Source organism: Cricetulus griseus, chromosome X (genome assembly GCF_003668045.3).
Source record: "Cricetulus griseus strain 17A/GY chromosome X, alternate assembly CriGri-PICRH-1.0, whole genome shotgun sequence".
In the NCBI taxonomy this organism is placed as follows: Eukaryota; Metazoa; Chordata; class Mammalia; order Rodentia; family Cricetidae; genus Cricetulus; species Cricetulus griseus.
In genome coordinates, this window is record NC_048604.1 from 30,592,878 (window position 1) to 30,609,974 (window position 17,097).

A 17,097-nucleotide genomic window follows, 5' to 3' on the forward strand; every position below is an offset into this window, starting at 1 on the left:
TTAGGTGTCTGAATTTAATTTACTAAGTACTGCTGATTTTAAAAGGTATGACTTTGTAGATCATTGAATCCCAAAGGACTGTGTTAGAGGAACAGATAGTTTAAACGAATTGAATGTTTATTTCTGTGGAAAAATAGAAAGATTTTAATTTTGGGGTCATTCTTAGAAAAGGAGCAAATTGGGCAGTGTCCCAATCTGTCTTCATTAGTACTTGGAAGTGTCCCACTCAGTGATGATTTAGTAGACTCCATTGCTAACTTTCTGATTTGACATTTACTCTCCAGATGCAAACAGTTCACCTCCAGCAATATTTTTAGTAACTCAAGGTTTTGTAGCAGTAATTAGTGTCCATCAGAAACCACTCTGTCTGCTAAACAATATCCTGACTGCAAAGCTTCTCTGACTATTGGTGGATCGATAATGACACGGCACAGCCGTTATTACCATGGCAACCGTACCTAGGACCTATCAGAGGAAAATTGCACATGGAGCCATTGGCTCTCAAGCAGGCATGCCTCAGCTTCCTCTGGAGCATGCTTTTTCTGCAAATCTGGTGTGCTCTAGGGTACTGTCAACCCAGGGTGGGTCCAACAATAGAGGTAAAACCCAATATTTAAAAGGGAATAGGAATAGAGAAAAAAAGGCACTGACCTTTTGTGTGGCAAAGCTGTTTCTTATTAGGCACAAGTTAGTGATCTTGGAAGTGTTGAATAAGCTGTGCTGGGATTGAAGAAACAATTAACTGGATAAGTGTCAGCAGGTTTTCAACGTTGGAGGAAGAGGTTTCACATAAGCAACGAGTGGGTGATACAGCAACTCATGTGCCAAAGAACTGTAATAGAAATGGTCGGCAATATTGGTATATGTGCATTGGTGTGTGTATAAACATAATAGTGTGTATATACACGAATTAGTGTACAGACACCTTTGACATATCTACTTTGATAGCCATGGCTGTCTTAGTATCTAATTCACTCTTTTACAATTTATTTTTATTTTTTAAAATTACTTCTTATGTGTGGATGTGTTGCTTGCATGTATGTCTGTGTAGCTCGGCTATGCAGTGCTCATAGAGGCTAGAAGAGGGTGTTGTATGCCCTGGGGTTAGAGCTACGTACTTTTGTGGACTGCTACATGGGTCCTAGGGACCACATCAGGACGTCTGGAAGAACAGTAAGCATTCTTAAGTGCTGGGCCATCACTCTAGCCCCTAAACAATACCTTTATTAATGAATGTGTACACATCTGCCTGTTGAAACTATCTAATATGCCAAGACAGATTGTAGGTAATAGAATCAATTGTGTCTTGAAAGATCAAGATTGAAACAACATTCAATATGATCATACAAGGCTTGTCCTGGGCAAGGTAGTGTGCAACTTCCACCTAGTCACATACAAGGAAGAGGAAGGTGAGTCTTAATGAATTCAAGGTTAGCTTAATGTACATATCAAGTTCTGGGCCAGTACAGTGAGGCCTTGTCTCAAGAAAACAAAATAAGCAGAAAACCAAAAAACAAGACTCATAAATTTATGGGAAAGTTGTGTTTTTTTACATTCCTTTCCTTTCTAGCCTATTAATCCTCTGGGTTAAAAAACGTTTTTCCCTACTGTGTAAGAAAACTATAAAACATCAATTCTTGCCTGGCGGTGGTGACTAAAGCCTTTAATCCCAACACTAGGGAGGCAAGGCAGGAGGATCTCTGTGAGTTCAAGGCCAGCCTGGTCTACAAGAGCTAGTTCCAGGGCAGCCTCCAAAGAAATACAGAGAAACCCTGTCTCGAAAAACCAAAAACAAACAAACAAACAACAGCAACAAATACAAAATCATCAACTGTTTCAAAAGGAAATGTAAGGTTTTTTTGAGAAAGACGTCACACAAGAGATACACAAATGTAATAACAGTAAAGTCATTTACAGAGTGTTAATTCCCAATTTCTCATAATAAAATCTACTGGGGGGGGGACTGCATTCTGTAGCCTTTCACTTTTCAAAGACTCCTTTATGATTTGATTAAAGATTTAATTGCATTTGTGCTTATATGTTAGTGTGTGCAGGTGCCCGCAGGGCCAGAAGGGAGGGAGCACATCCCCTGGTGTTGGATTCACAGGTAGTTTTGAGCCACTCACTGTGGCTGCTGGGAACCCAACTGAAACCCTCTGCAAGAGCAGCATGCACTCTTCTTAATCATGAGCCAATCGCAAAGATTCTCCCAAGTTCAATTTCACAGCAATGACCACTATATAGCAAAGTAAGTGTGCAAATGAAAGCATCAAAAAGATGGAGAAAACTAGGAATAGAGAACAAGTTGCTCTGCTATTCAACAGCAGTAGTAGAACTCAGGTCCTGTTCTTACTCGTGTGTGAGAGACCTGTTTTCCACTGAGTCTCATGTATTTGGTTTCACAGAATGCCACTAGTCATGTTCCTGAGTTCAGTCAAGTTTTGGAAATGCCAAACGGGATGGACAGACTTCCAGACCCTTTCACATGCAGCACTGGTCTCCAGGAAGACTGAAGAACAGAGTAGGCATCACAACCTCAGAGCCCCAGGCAGAAATCGGGAAAGAGGCAGTGAAGAATGTTGCAGTGAGTGGTTCCATCTAGTGGCCTCACTGTTGTATAACTCCGGATGATCATGACTCATGAGGGATGGGATGCAGGGATTGGGAGGAGGCGAGGGAAGGGAAACTGTGGTTGGTATGTAAAATGAATAAAAAATTTAAAACAAAAAATTATAAATCAAGGCTTTCATTGATAAATAGCGCCATTGATGTATAATTGCTTCAAATTCAAATTGCTCAACTCCCGTGGTTAGGGCAGCAGCGAGGCCTACACTTGAAGAAGGGACAATCTGTTGGAAAACATTAACCCAATAGACTGGTTGGTCCCCAAGTTACACCTATAAGGCCAAGGAAATTGAAAGTGCAGAAAATGGATAGCAAGAAGGATTTTTATTCCATGTATGTTATTTTGGAGGTTCATCAATTTGGGAAAAATGGAAAAGAAATGTCTGCCAAATTGGTGGGAATAAAAAGGGAAGTGGGGCTTAATCCACTTTCAACCCTTGAGATTGGGCAATGATTGAGTGACTCACTCCTGCTATGGTTTAGATCTTACCTTTCACCCCCAAAGCCCCATGTATTAAAGGCTTAATCCCTAGAGTCCATGGTGGAACTTTGTCACAAACAACAAAAAAGAAAAAAAAAAAGATTTGTTCTTAGTGAGTGTGTGCATGAGTGTGCGGGTACCCACAGAAGCCAGAAGGCACCAAATGCCCTGCAACTGGAGTTATAGGTAGTTGTGAGCCACCTGATGTGGTGATGGGAACTAAACTCAGATATGCAAGAGCAGCAAGCGCTTCCTAAAAACAGTTCAAGACAGGGTCTCTTTGTTTAAACCTGGCTGTCCTGGAACTCCCTCTGTAGACCAGGCTGGCCTCGAACTCACAGAGATCTGCCTTCCTCTGCCTCCTGAGTGCTGGGATTAAAGACACGTCACCAGGCCCACCTGTCAGCAGAAAGCACTCTTAAGCAATGAGCCATCTCTCCAGCCCCTATGGTGGAACTTTTAAGAGGTGATCTCTAGTGGGAGAAAGTTATGTCACCGTGGGCATGTCACCGAAGGTGCTAATGGGTCCCCAGCCCGTCTTCTGTCCCTGTTTTACTCTATTACCATGGGGTGAATGATTCACAGGGTGCTACCTCTCTGAAGGTCCAAAGCAGCAGGGACTGGAACCTCTAAAACTTGTGAGTAAAAAACATTTTCTTTTTAAAGTTGATTACCTCAGATACTTGCTATAGTAGCAGAAAGCTGAGCGACACAACTGCCAAAGAGTCGTAACGGTATAGAAGAGGAAGTTGACAACTACTACCTCTGCCAGGTGGTAAGTCATGTTGATGGACGTGATCTAATAAAAAAGTAATTTACTTCAGTGGTCTTCCTTGCAAAAGTCCATAACCCTAACTGCATCATGAGAAAAATATCAGATGAGACCAAACTGAGGGACACACAAAATAATCAGATCCAGATTCTGCTTGGTGGCAGGTGCCTTTATCCAATGAACAATCTTAATGGCCCACACTTTTTAAACTTTTTTAAATTTAAATTAGAAACAAGCCTGCTTCACATGTCAATACCAGCTCCCTCTCCCTCTACTCCTCCCCTGCCCCCTACCAATTCCCCACCCCATCCCCCCTCTGCTCCCCAGGGACGGTGAGGCCCTCCATGGGGAATTCCCAAAGTCTGTCATATCATCAGAGGCAGGGCCTAGGCCCTCCCCCATGTGTCCAAGCTGAGAGTGCATCCCTCCACGTGGAATGGGCTCCCAAAGGCCATTTGTACGCCAGGGATAAAATACTGATCCACTGCCAGAGGCCTCCTCATTGACACCCACATTCAGGGGGTCTGGGTCAGTCCCATGCTGGTCTCCCAGCCATCAGTCTGTGGTCCATGAGCTCCCCCTTGTTCAGTCAGCTGTTTCTGTGGTTTCTCCAGCCTGGTCTTGATCTCTTTGCTCTTCACTCCTCCCTCTTTGCAACTGGGTTCCAGGAGTTCAGTTCAGTGTTTAGCTGTGAGTGTCTGCTGGCCCACTCTTAACAGTGAAAAAATACCATATTAATGTAATCCTAACAGAAGGGGGAAATGGGTGTAGGTGGATATGGGTACAACTTCTATGGAAATCTGAAACTATTTGAAATTTTAAAAAGCATAATGTCTATAACTGCAACATGGCATCCAGGTTGGATCTCAGAACAGTGGAAAACTGGTAAAATCCAAATAAACTCTGACATTTCCCTAATAATAATGTACTGCTGGTGTTTCTTCCTTTTGATGAATGTACTCTGGTAATACGAGACAAACATCAATGGGAATTGGGTAAGGAGTGTAAGAGAGCTTTGTATTTTACTAACTACTCTCATTAATATATATGTATGTAAGGAGTATGTATGGTGAATGCACTTGTGTGCAGGAGTGCATACCTGTGCAAATGTTCACAGACCAAAGGAATATGTCTACTCTCCTGCTCTACTCTCTGCCTATACCCTTGAGACACATTCTCACTGAAACTGGAACTAGGCTGGCAGCCAGCAAGCCCCACTCATCTTCGTGTCCCTGCTCTCTACAGGGACACAGTCTACAGGTCTGGAGTTGTAGGCACATAGGTGGCCATGCTAGGCTTTTTTACATGGGTGGTAGAATCTGAACTCAGGTTCTCATCCTTCAGCACCAAGCACTCTTACTAAGCCATCTCCCCAGTGGTATTATTTATATTTTTACGTTGAAGGTTATGCTGAGGCTTCAAGCGTGCTGGGTTAGCATGTCTTTGCGAATTCTCTACTTTTTAAACAACGTTTCTATAAATCTAAAGTGATTGTAAAATAAGAGAATGTAGTGTAGGGTAGATGAATGTACCAGAAATCTGCTTGGATTACACTTGACTTCATTAGGACTCTGTGGTAAAATCTTTCCTTTGACACATACCTTAATACTTAATATTGTCCCTGTTAGAACAGTATGAATGTATTTCCTGTGCACATATTTATTTTAAAAAAGTGCTGCACATTTCCCTAGTGCCAGATTTCTCTTTAAACCTATAATGGCTCCCTCTATTAAGTTATCTCTTTTCTTGTTTTCCTCTATTCTTCCCCCAAGAATTTAAGCAATAGTGGAGAGGCTACCTTAAATGCCCTTCCCCTATAATGAAATTGATAACTACCTTAAATTCCATCCTAGAGCCTTCATCTAGTAGCTAATGGAAGCAGAAGCAGATACCCACAGCTAAGCACTGAACTGAACTCCTGGAATCCAGTTGAGGAGACGGAGGAGGGATGAGCAAAGGGGTCAAGACCGTACTGGGGAAACCTACACAAACAGCTGACCTGAGCAAGTGGGAGCTCACAGACCCCAGTCTGACAGCTGGGGAACCTGCAGGAGACTGAACCAGGTCTCTCTGAATGTGGGTGCCAGTTAGGAGGCCTGGGCAGTCTATGGGGCCTCTGACAGTGTAACCATTATTTATCCTTAGTGCACCAATGGGCTTTGGGAGCCCATTCCCTATGGAGGGATACTCTCTCAGCCTAGATACAAGAGGGAGGCCCTAGGCCCTGCCCCAAATGATGTGACAGCCTTTGATGATACCCATGGGAGGCCTCACTCTCCTCAGGGAGTAGATGGGGGCTTGGTGGGGGGCATGGGAGGATGGGAGGGAGAGGGAACTGGGATTGATATGTAAAATAAGATTGTTTCTAAATTAAATAAATACATTTTAAAAATAATTTAAAAGATTAAAAAACAAAAGAAAAAAGTTCTGCAGTGAACAATGGAAACTAGACGACCAAAAACTAGAGAATAAAACAAAACAAAAAGGAGCCAGCTTTCAGAAGTGATGAACGATGAGAGCAACTGTGAGAAAGAGATCTATTAACCAGAGTTAGCTCAAAACAGAGATAGTTAAGATTCTTTGGGACACCAGTGCTTCTCACAGCTGGAAAAGGGGGAAGGGCCAGAGACTAAGGAAAATGTTGATGGCTTGGGTGATACTCCATTTTGTGTGCCTTTGCTATGTCTCATGCACAAACTCTTTGACCATACTATCCATAGTGCTTCATATGAGGTCGGCAAAGATTGGCTTGATAACCTAGTGTTCACCATGATTTACTAAGGGTAAAAGACATAGGGATAGGGAGAGAAGGGGACAGATCTAGGCAACAGTCACAAGATAGTTCCAAGCTTCTTGCTTCTGCAGCCATCTTCTCTCCAAAGACACAAATCTGCCCATTTATTGTACCAAGCCAGCGGTTTTTAAAATACATAATAGGTACTTAATAAACATTGTATAATTAATGAGAAAAGTGGGAAGCCAGAGGCTAGTGCAATTGGCAAATTTTTTCTTTTGAAATTTTCCTATGTAGCCAGGTGTAATCACTACACTCTAGAGATAGAGAAAAAGAAGATCAGGGGTTCAAGGCCATCATTCACTACATAGAGAGTCCGAATCTAACCTAGGTATGCTGGTGAGTGTTGTATCAACTTGACACAAGCCAAGGTCATCTGAGAGTAGGGAACCTCAATTAAGAAAGTGCCTCTCCATAACATTGGGCCTCTAGGGCATTTTCTTAATTAGTGACTGATCGGGGAGGGCTCAGCCCATTGTGGGTGGTGCCATCCCTAGGCTGGTGGTCCTGAGGTCTATAAGAAAGCACACGGAACAAGCCAGTAAACAGTACTCCTTCATGGCCTCTGCATCAGCTCCTGCCTCCAGGCTCTTTCAAAAGTCAGATTTATTCACTATCATAGGCTACTTGTGGTAGCAAGACTTTGCTGTTTCTACTTTGTTTTCTCCAATCAAAATATTCTTTCTTTTATGAGAAAGTGATAGCTAAAGGAAAAGGGGTTTGGGATTGGTCCTTTAAAAAAGCCCTATGTTAATCCTTGAAATGCCATTGTTGGCTGGTCATGATGGTGCACTCGTTTAATCCCAGAACTCAGGAGGCAGAGGCAGGTGGATCTCTTGTCAGTTCCAGGCAGCCTGGTCTACACTAGGCAGGGCCACCTCATGAGTAAAACCAAACACAGAATTGTGTATGTGCCTGTGAATCTATGCATTTAAAAAGTGTGTGCATGTGTGTGCAAATGTTTTGTTTGGTTTAGAAGAGGAATTGAAAAGGGCAAGGAACAATGCACATTTACTGAGTACACCTACTAGATAGATCTCATGTTTCACATATATGTAATTTACCATTGAATCTTTATATTTTGCATTAGCTATTTCTATATTACATACAAGAAAAAAGATAATAACATGGGATAAATGACTTGCCCAAGGAATGTGCTAATAAGGAACCAAATACTGGAGTTGAACTAACTTGCTCTGTAGTTCAGGTAAGCCCTAAAGCTATGATCCTCCTGCCTGAGCTGTGATTATAGGTGTCCACACCGTGCCTAGCTTCTTTATACAAATCTTGGTGCTTCCTTTGCACATGTACTTTCTGACTTGTAACTTTAGTGTACTTACACAGTAATCCCAAGTGTCAGCATTATGTCCTCAAGCAACTAGTTTAGCCTTTTCTTTAAGCAAGTGTATGACAGGTATCAGGAAATATTCCTATAGCAATACTTTGGTTATCTGCAGCTCAAACACCCAGTAAGACAGAAGTTCTCTGAAAGAAGTCAGTCAAAGCCAGGTGTGGTTGCACATATCTTTATTCCTAACACTCAGGAGGCAGGGGCAGGAGGATCTCTGTGAGTTTGAGGCCAGCCTTCTTTACTGCTCTACACAGAGTTCCAGATAGTTAGGACTAGACAGGCCCTGTCTCAAAAAACAAAAGAAAATGAAAGAAGGAGGAGGAGGCAGAGAAGATGAAGAAGAGAAGAAGGAAGATGAGGAGACGTAGAAGGAAGAGGAGGAGGAGGAGAAGTAGCAGTAGCAGCAGTCACAGTAGTAGTAGCAGTCACACAGCACCAAGTTGCCTCAGAGCTTCAGAGTCAATGAGATGGAATTAAAATAGTGCCACTGGATCAGCCACACAGACCTTAAGACTAAAGAAAACAAAAAACTATGATTAGTTAGAAAGACAGTGACATAATTTGTCATGTAGAATATGAGAGAGAGAGAAAGGGGAGATGGGAGAAGGAGAGAGCACTATCTAAAGAAAGAGGGCAATGTAGGGGAAGTCTGAGGCAGATGACAAGCAATCAAGTAGAAAGCCACGAACTCTTAAGATCAAGACCGTACCGGAAACAAACGCAGAAAGAACATGTGAGTACATATGACAGAACTACTCATTTTAGAATTAAACTCAGAAAAAGCTTTAAAGGCATGTATCTAATGCATAACTTCGGGCTTAAGATCTGTTTGCTTAAAGCCAGTTTAAGACAAAAGTTTGCTTTTCTTGCATCTCTTGGTTTACTCAATTCATCTAAAAATAATTCACCTTTAACAAGTTTTGATGACCAACTTTAATGACATTATCATTTTCAGAAACATATGCAAACCATCAACAACATTACCAGGGTTCCATTGTCCCAGGTGTTATTTCATTGGTACATTCCATTGGTATTTACAAAGCCTTTCAAATTCAACAACACAAACAAAACAGCTTAATTTTTAAAAACTACAATGCTTTAAAAAAATGTAAACAGTTCATTTTTACATTATTGTAAAAAAGAAGACTCACTCCTTAATGTGGCTTATTTTTAACTGAGCAAAGCCTGGTGCTCATGGATAAAGAAAAGAATTCTTTACATAGAAACATTGTGCTCCAGTGTGGCAAAGAAAAAAATTATATATATACACATACAAAGTAAAGAATAAATCCACAATTTAGATCACAAAAAAAATCTTGTCCCCAAATTGAGAAATTTATAAAAAACCATTTACACATGGTTATTGACCTATTGAAAACCTATATAACATTTTTGAAACAATAATTCAGTCAAAAGATACCACGTTTTTTAAAAACAAAATTTTGTGCAAAAAAAATTTTAGAGCTAGAAACAAGACTATCACCCAGTAGGAGGCCAAAAGAGCCACTGAAATAATTTAACTTTGTTAGATTTAGTGCATGTAACCAAAAGGCACGCACATGTGATTAATATATTAATATCTTTTCATGCAGAAACCTGTGCATGTTTATAATTATATAACAAAACATAAACATAACAAAACATAAACTCTATGCTCGGCAATGTTAATCTAGCCACATTCTTTCTAGTCTATCAGTCTAGGGCTTCCTAGATCACTAACACTGCCTCTCAAAAAATATATATTATATTTGGACAACTTTCAATAAAAGTTATAAAAGGATGTTAGCATGAAACACTATAATACTTTTCTCATTTCTGATACATATAGAAACTTACTGATATGCTTATTTTAAATATAATTCCAAATTAAGATACAGTTTTCCTTTTGTTAATAAACACTTTGATTGCTCCAGTGAAGTCGGCAGACAGTAGAACTTCTGTGTTATCTGTCTTCACAATACCTGAAAAGCATGAAAAGAAAGCTATTAGTTGTTAATTAAAGGACTAGGAAGCCCACTGCCACAATACTACACATTCATCACCTTGTTTCTACCTTTGGTGGGAAAGATTGTCTTCCAATTGTTTTCCAGATTTCTCTAGAATTCTTATATTCTCTGGTACCTTGTTCTTTTCCTGTCTTAGGGATGTTACAGTTCCTTGTAGCCTGAATGACTACATTACTCCAAGACAGTCTAGGCCTTAAAGTCATCTAATGCTTCCATTTCAGCCTCGGTATCAGACTGCTGGAAGAATGTTATCAGCTGGGCAATTCTGCTGTTAAGAGGGCTCTCTAAGATGATTGATAAGGGTGGCTATACCACAGACACACTGAAACTGCCATGAAATGAGTACATACATTTGCTCTGTGAATGCTGACAACACTCTGCCTTTATGGTCTATACTGAATGTCTATGTAGCTATGCTGAATGGCCAAAATGCTTTACCTTTTAAAATTTGCCAGTGGTGTAAAAACATTTGACAAACAAATTCTGTGCTAACTAACTTGATTATATATATAGACTAAGAACTGTAGATGCAAGAAGCACTGATTATTTAGGGATAGAAGAATTTAAATTGTCATTGAAAAGTTGGGTACAGGATGAGTAAGACATAATAGTTTCACTCCAGGTTTGTTAATAACATCTTGTGAGCCTTTGAACAGTTCTTACAATCCTTCTGGAATATCTTAAAAGCAAGCAGTGCATCAGCAGTAAAGGATTTAGAGACACAAGAAAAGCAGAAGAAAATGAAAATTCTTTATTGAGACTCAATAACAGTGCCTGACAATGGCTGGAATGTCAGTACTAAGTAGGTGGGGCAGGGGTTTGAGGAGGCCAGCCTCAACATATAGTGAGTTCCAGGTAAGCTTGAGCTACAAAATGAGAATACTATATTACATTGTCTTTAATTCTTTTTTTAAGATTTTTATTTATTTATTATGTATACAACATTCTGCTTCCATGTATATCTGCACACCAGAAGAGGGCACCAGATCTCATTACAGATGGTTGTGAACCACCATGTGGTTGCTGGGAATTGAACTCAGGACCTCTGGAAGAGCAGTCAGTGCTCTTAACCTTTGATCCATCTCGCCAGCCCTGTCTTTAATTCTTATTATATAGTGTAAACCACATCACCCCCACCTGGGGAGGGAGGTAATACAGAAAAGTCAAACTGCCAAATGCCAGGAATAAAGAGAGTGCCACTGGATGTGTTTGAAAATAATCCATTATAAGTTGAGACTCTTCAAAAAGGATCTAGAGAGTTTATGGGGCTTTGTTAATGTGATTCAGTTTTGAGAAGGCTTTTTTTTCCTCATTAATAAATTTATTCTCACCCTCCCCCAACTCGGGAAATACGTAACACAGCAGCCAGTAGGACGGCAGAGCCAGGAAAGCTGCTCTGACCTCCTGTCTTGTGGAAGCTTCTGGAACCACACACCCCATCACACTTGCTTCCCGCACTGCCACCATGGGTGAGGCTGCCCACTGGCCCCAACATGTCCAGATGCATCAGGATCGTGGGGCTCCACCAGGTCAGGAGAGACCCACAGGCCTCCTTTCATGCTTGGGTGGCCTGAAGGTGACACTCATGTCAGAGAAAACATTCTTGTGGGGTTTTTCAGGGAACTCAGAACAGTAAAGTTGTTCTGCTGGAGCATGACTGACCTGACTGAGCCCACCTTGGCTTTGCTGTAACTGCTTCAGACTGACCCAGGGCAGGGTGGTCAGAGCTGTGTGTGCTAGACTGGACGATCAGGGGTAACCATGGCAACCGGGCTCTGTGCTGCCTCCCTGGCTCCATCCTCTGCCCTCCTTCCTCAGGCAGCCATGTCTGTCCTTTTCCATTTTTTTTGAGGCTTTTAAAAAATATACTATACATTGTCTCCAGAAAGTGCTAGGCTGGAAGTCATCCTTGTTTCTTAGAGTATTCTTCAGACAGAATAGCAAATTAAGTGGAATGGATAGTATAAATGACATTATTGGGACAGTTAATTGAAAGTCCTTAAGAACTTCCCAGTAATTCACGTACTTTAAAAAGAAGCACCCTCTAAAGACAGGCATGGTGACCCACACTTTTAATCCAAATGTTCAAGCAGGCAGAACTCTTGAGTTCAAGGCCAGCCTGGTCTACAAAGTGAGTTCCAGGACAGCCAGGGCTGTTACACAGAGAAACCCTGTCTCAAAAAAAATAGAAACAAAACTAAAGCGCCCTCTGTACATCCTATTTTATTGTTGTGATTTTTTATGGCTCTGTAAAGAGTCTGTAAGAAGGGTGCAAAATGTTTAATAAAGTATTCTTTATTAAACTTTTCTAAATACATCTTATTTTCTTTAACAATTGGTCCATGTATGCATGTTCTTAACCACACTCTTAAGGACTACTAGAGAACATTTTTATATAATTGCTTTGTACAGTCACTCTTATTTTTGACAGTTTCCTACCACTTTCTGTTCTGAGCATTTTAAACACCTGAAACTAATTCCAGCACTTGGGAGGCTGATCTCTGTGAACTCAGGACCAGTCTGGTTTACAAAGCAAGTTCTAGGCCAGCCAGGGCTATACAGTGAGACCCTGTCTCAAAACAAATAAGTAAATAAATAAATAAATAAATAAATAACTGAAATTAGCACTCATTCTCAAAGCAAATGCTAAGGACAACACAAGCTTGCGGGTATGTGAACAGCTAACTATATCAATATGTAGAAAGCAGAACCTCACTTTCATTTGAATCAATAGTGCAGGCAGCAAATGACTATTAAGCACTGACTAAAAGCAAGCAAACACTACCTTAGGAACTAGCAACACAACATTAAATAAAGCACTTAGAGTCTCTGCCGTTTGTGTTGCAGAAGTTGATTAAAGTTGTGTTTACAAAATCTTGTTCTCAGCCAGGCGTTGGTGGCGCTCGCCTTTAATCCCAGCACTCGGGAGACAGAGGCAGGCAGATCTCTGTGAGTTCGAGGCCAGCCTGGTCTCCAGAGCGAGTGCCAGGATAGGCTCCAAAACTACACAGAGAAACCCTGTCTCAAAAAAACCAAAAACCAAAAACTAAACAAAACCTTGTTCTCATTTAAATTTCTGATTTTATCACTTATGCATGGGTGCATGTGATATTCTAAGTAGGTCAGAAGCAGCCTTTCTTTCTATCATGTGGGGCCTTAACCAGCTAAGCAATCTTGCTGGCCTCATTTTGGTTTCTCTTCCGAGAATGTTGCCTGCAAAAATGATGAACTCCCAATTTTCCAACATTCCTAGATGAATTTAAAGGTGTAACACTTGCAAGAAACATGTTAGTGGAATGCGCAGAATGGGTATTTCACAAGTGTTCCATTGCACACAAGAAATGTTCTTTATATGCATAAAGTCTTCTGGTGGCTAGAAAAATAGAGGACAGATAAAATGCAGCCACTTACCAGTAGATGTGCTACCCAAAACTTCAGCTTCTTCACTTTTCTCAGTCCCTTCTAATTTCTCAGATGGCATATCCAAGCATAACATCAAACTTGGATTGGGAGCAAAGATGGCTGATGTAACAACTGCATTATGTGCTGGGAAAAAATTTATTTTAGGATAACTGAGAAATTTTACACCAAACATCAAGACAAAAAGGAGACTATGACAAAGATCTTTTAAAACCCATAAGACTAATTTGAAAGCCAGAAGCATGTTTTTAAAAAAACTGTCTCATGTAGTATCTATGCTTCTATACTTTTCAAATTTTAGGTCAGGATAATTCTTCATTGGTACAGAAAAATTAACAGTCTGCTATTGAAACACAACCAGTGATACTTGCTAAACTGCCAATATGTCTTAAAGATGAGGCTGTGCCTTGCTCTAAGTTTTTCCATGTCTTGCTCTGGGTGGCTTCAAATTACAAATCGGAGTTTGACTCCAATTTGAATAGAAATGCAGAGGCAGGATGACTTTACATCTTATTTGCACACATAGACACCATCACCCGTCCGTCCAACACCAACTACAAGCACAGACTGATATGTTAATAAAGCTACAAGGGTAGCACCTACAAACTCATCAAATTAGACTGGAAGCATATGACTACAAGGGCCTATTAAACTACATCAGAGAAAAAATGGGCCCAGAACTTAGTGAACACATTAAAAGGTGGGATACTCTGAACCCTATAAAAAGATAGAACCTATCTATCACTTTAATGGCAATGGTTATGGAGCCAGTGAACTGCTATCTGACCGCCTGGTCTATGTCAAAAACAGAGAACTCCTAATTTTAAGTTTCAGCTCAGCTTAGTCCCCTTGCTGAAAGTGTACCTCTTGAATTGCCTGCCTGTCACCTGTTTTTCAGTTCTGCACTTTCATAGTTTGGTTGTGGGTTGCTCTGTTGAGCCTCCAGAAGCTCTTCCATTGTGTTCCTTAATGTCTTATCCAACTACCTCAGTGACTCTTTGCATCTATCCGCCTCTGCCCCAGTAAAGCTTCCTTGAATTCTGTGACCTCTTTAACCCTTTTGTAGCTACTAATTACTGTGTCATGTGCAATGTGTGGTTTGAAACTTAATATTAGTAATTAAGAATGGAAAAGGGTCATCGAGATGGCCCAGTTGGTAAAGGTTCTTGTTACACACGCCTAGTAACCTGAGTTTGAGCCCCAAAACCCATGGTAGAAGGAGAGCACTGACTCCACAAAGTTGTTCTCTCTGGCCTCTACACTTGCTCAGTCATGTGTGGAACTGTACCACCCACACTACCCCCACACAAGTAATAATTCTTAAGAATTGGAACAAAAGAATTTGTGTTGGCCAAAGGCCAGCAATCAAAGAAAACTGGGACTTCTTGGGAAATTGCAGCCAACAAAACTGTGGAAACTTGTGAGTTTATTGTTAATCTATAAATTCTGACATAGTGGAAAGACATAAATACATCCATCTATGTTACCGGCATAGTGCGGTCACAACAAACATCTACTCCTTTATAATAAGGCACATACATATAAGTAAGCTGCATTTGCTTACCTTTAATACCTTCCCAGAAGTCATTACGATCTCTCCTGACTGAAGTAAACTTGCTTAGGTCATGGTAAGTACTCCAGATATAAACATATTTATCTTCTGAACCGCTAACGAGGTAAGTAAAGTCATGGCTATATTTGAGCAGGACAGGTCAAAAAATAAACAGAAAAAAAATCAAGGTTTCCTTCTATCAGTGCTTCCTAATTTAAAATATCTAAAACAACCCTGAGGGAGACTCTTGGAAAACTAGATCCATCTTCTTATTCTGAAGATTCTGAAGGTGTGTTGATGCAGAGCCAGGCTTTTTTAACACTGTTGCTCCTTGCTACTCACTTGTTCTAGCACTGTTTGTTATTTATAATGGCTATACTATCTCGAGATAACCAGGCTAATCTTTTCAGACACAGGGATGTAAGCTGTTGTTCACATTTTGAAGATTATTAGTGCTGAGGACCCAACCCAGGGCCTCATCATGCTAACCAGGACTCCACCAGCATTACTACTTTCATCAAAGCCCTGGTAACTGTGATGTGGGTTAATCCACTCTAGGAGAACTAGCAACTTAAAGGACACCAGAAGCAGTGTAGTTCACCAGTTGAATGGCTGAGTAATTACTGGGTACTTCAAGAAGAAAATAAGTGATTTTTGAGAAGAGTTGATAGCAGGATTAGAAAGAAGAAAAGCTAGGCAGGTAATCCTGTTTCAGGACAGCTTACAGATCCCAAATTAAGAATTGAAATGATAGTGACATGGTACTTTACTTTAGGGTGATAAAATGCTTTCTTAGCTCCTGCACCTAAAGGGATCAAGACAATATGTTTGTGTGTAGTGGTGGTGGTGGGGTGGAGTGTCTGTTAAAGGCTTATATAAAACTTGAGAAGCAAACATTCTGGAGCTACGGATCTTCTAAGCATGTCTCTGACGACTATGATTTTAGACCGATCATTTAATGTTCTGGGTTTTGCTTACTTTATTTGCAAAACAGGGATAGTTTTCTTGCCTATCATGCAGGTAGATAAAGTAAGCACTGTATGATGATACTGTGTGGTACGAGTTGTAAAAATGTAAAGACTTAATAACCTTATATGATGAAAAACAGGAAGTGAAGGAATGCCATACTTTTGGGGATTTCTCAATGCCAATTTACCTGAAACTTGCTTTGATCTGGCTGCTGCTATTGACATAACCCTTATACTTCATGGACAGTGACAGGTCTCTGAGATCATATAGTCTGATTCTGGAGTCATTTGAGGTTACCAGTATCTAAAAGTAAAACCAAAAACAAAGTTAAAAAAATATCATCTTTTAATCTAATTTAAGCCATAACACCAAAAGGTGTTAAACACCAAGTAAACAAACAGCACAACTACAAATAGCAGTGTTCCCCTATGTTATTGCCCAGACATTAATTGTAACTCTCGAGAATCAATACAAAGTGTGGAGAGATGGTTTTGAATACTATAGTACCTTATTTTCTCCAGGTAAAGGTTCAATGCCAGTAATTTTTCTTCCAACCTTGTTGCGCCCTCTAGTAGATCGTACATGTATTTGCGTATGGTATTTCAAATGCTAAATCAAAATCATAAATTAAAAATATCAGAATTAAAAGAAACCTCAAGGATCATTTGTTCTAAGTCTCAGATATTACCATTTTTGTCCTGTCTTACAGATAAGGCAGTTAGAGGCCAGAGGGTAGAAATAACTTGCCTGAAACTACAAGGTTCTTACCTCTGTGTCATAGAAAATACATCTACCATCATATGTTCCAATTACTGCATATTTGCCATTCTGACAGAAATTGGCAGCTGTGATCAATTTTGTCTGACCATCTACTTCATTCCATAAAGCCACTTTTTTGTCAGGTATGTTCCATAGGCGGAGCTTTCCGTCCAATGATCCACTGAGAAAATACCTGTCATCCTAAAATGGTGGTGAAAGAGAATGCTTTTATTTTCACAGCAGGAAAAGCTCAGCTAATGAACACATTAGGTGATTAGAAATAATGTTCAAAAATGAAATCGTACTTGAAAAGTATGCTACTGTTATTTTCTTTTTATTTTGAAGGCTGGGAACTAACTAGTGAGTCA

At 40.3% G+C, this 17,097-nt stretch overlaps 1 protein-coding gene and 1 non-coding gene across 4 annotated transcripts in view; both read right to left on the reverse strand.

The window, feature by feature from the left end:
• Positions 1 to 327: 327 nt before the first annotated feature.
• On the reverse strand, positions 328 to 602 carry LOC113837555. Its single transcript, XR_003488206.1, has one exon.
• An 8,335-nt stretch (positions 603 to 8,937) lies between these two features.
• Positions 8,938 to 17,097, reverse strand: part of Wdr44 (WD repeat domain 44) — a 93,212-nt gene continuing 85,052 nt past the window's right edge. For 2 of the 3 annotated variants that reach the window (XM_027431945.2, XM_035449982.1), the window contains 6 exons: positions 16,739 to 16,930; positions 16,478 to 16,579; positions 16,158 to 16,273; positions 15,014 to 15,141; positions 13,441 to 13,575; positions 8,938 to 9,984 (listed from right to left, as the gene is read on the reverse strand). In XM_027431945.2, the coding sequence (XP_027287746.1) occupies positions 9,890 to 9,984; positions 13,441 to 13,575; positions 15,014 to 15,141; positions 16,158 to 16,273; positions 16,478 to 16,579; positions 16,739 to 16,930 (768 nt within the window). In that variant the 3' untranslated portion in view covers positions 8,938 to 9,889. Of the gene's footprint in view, positions 9,985 to 13,440; positions 13,576 to 15,013; positions 15,142 to 16,157; positions 16,274 to 16,477; positions 16,580 to 16,738; positions 16,931 to 17,097 lie in introns of those variants that run through there. The other variant, XM_035449983.1, reaches the window with a different exon arrangement.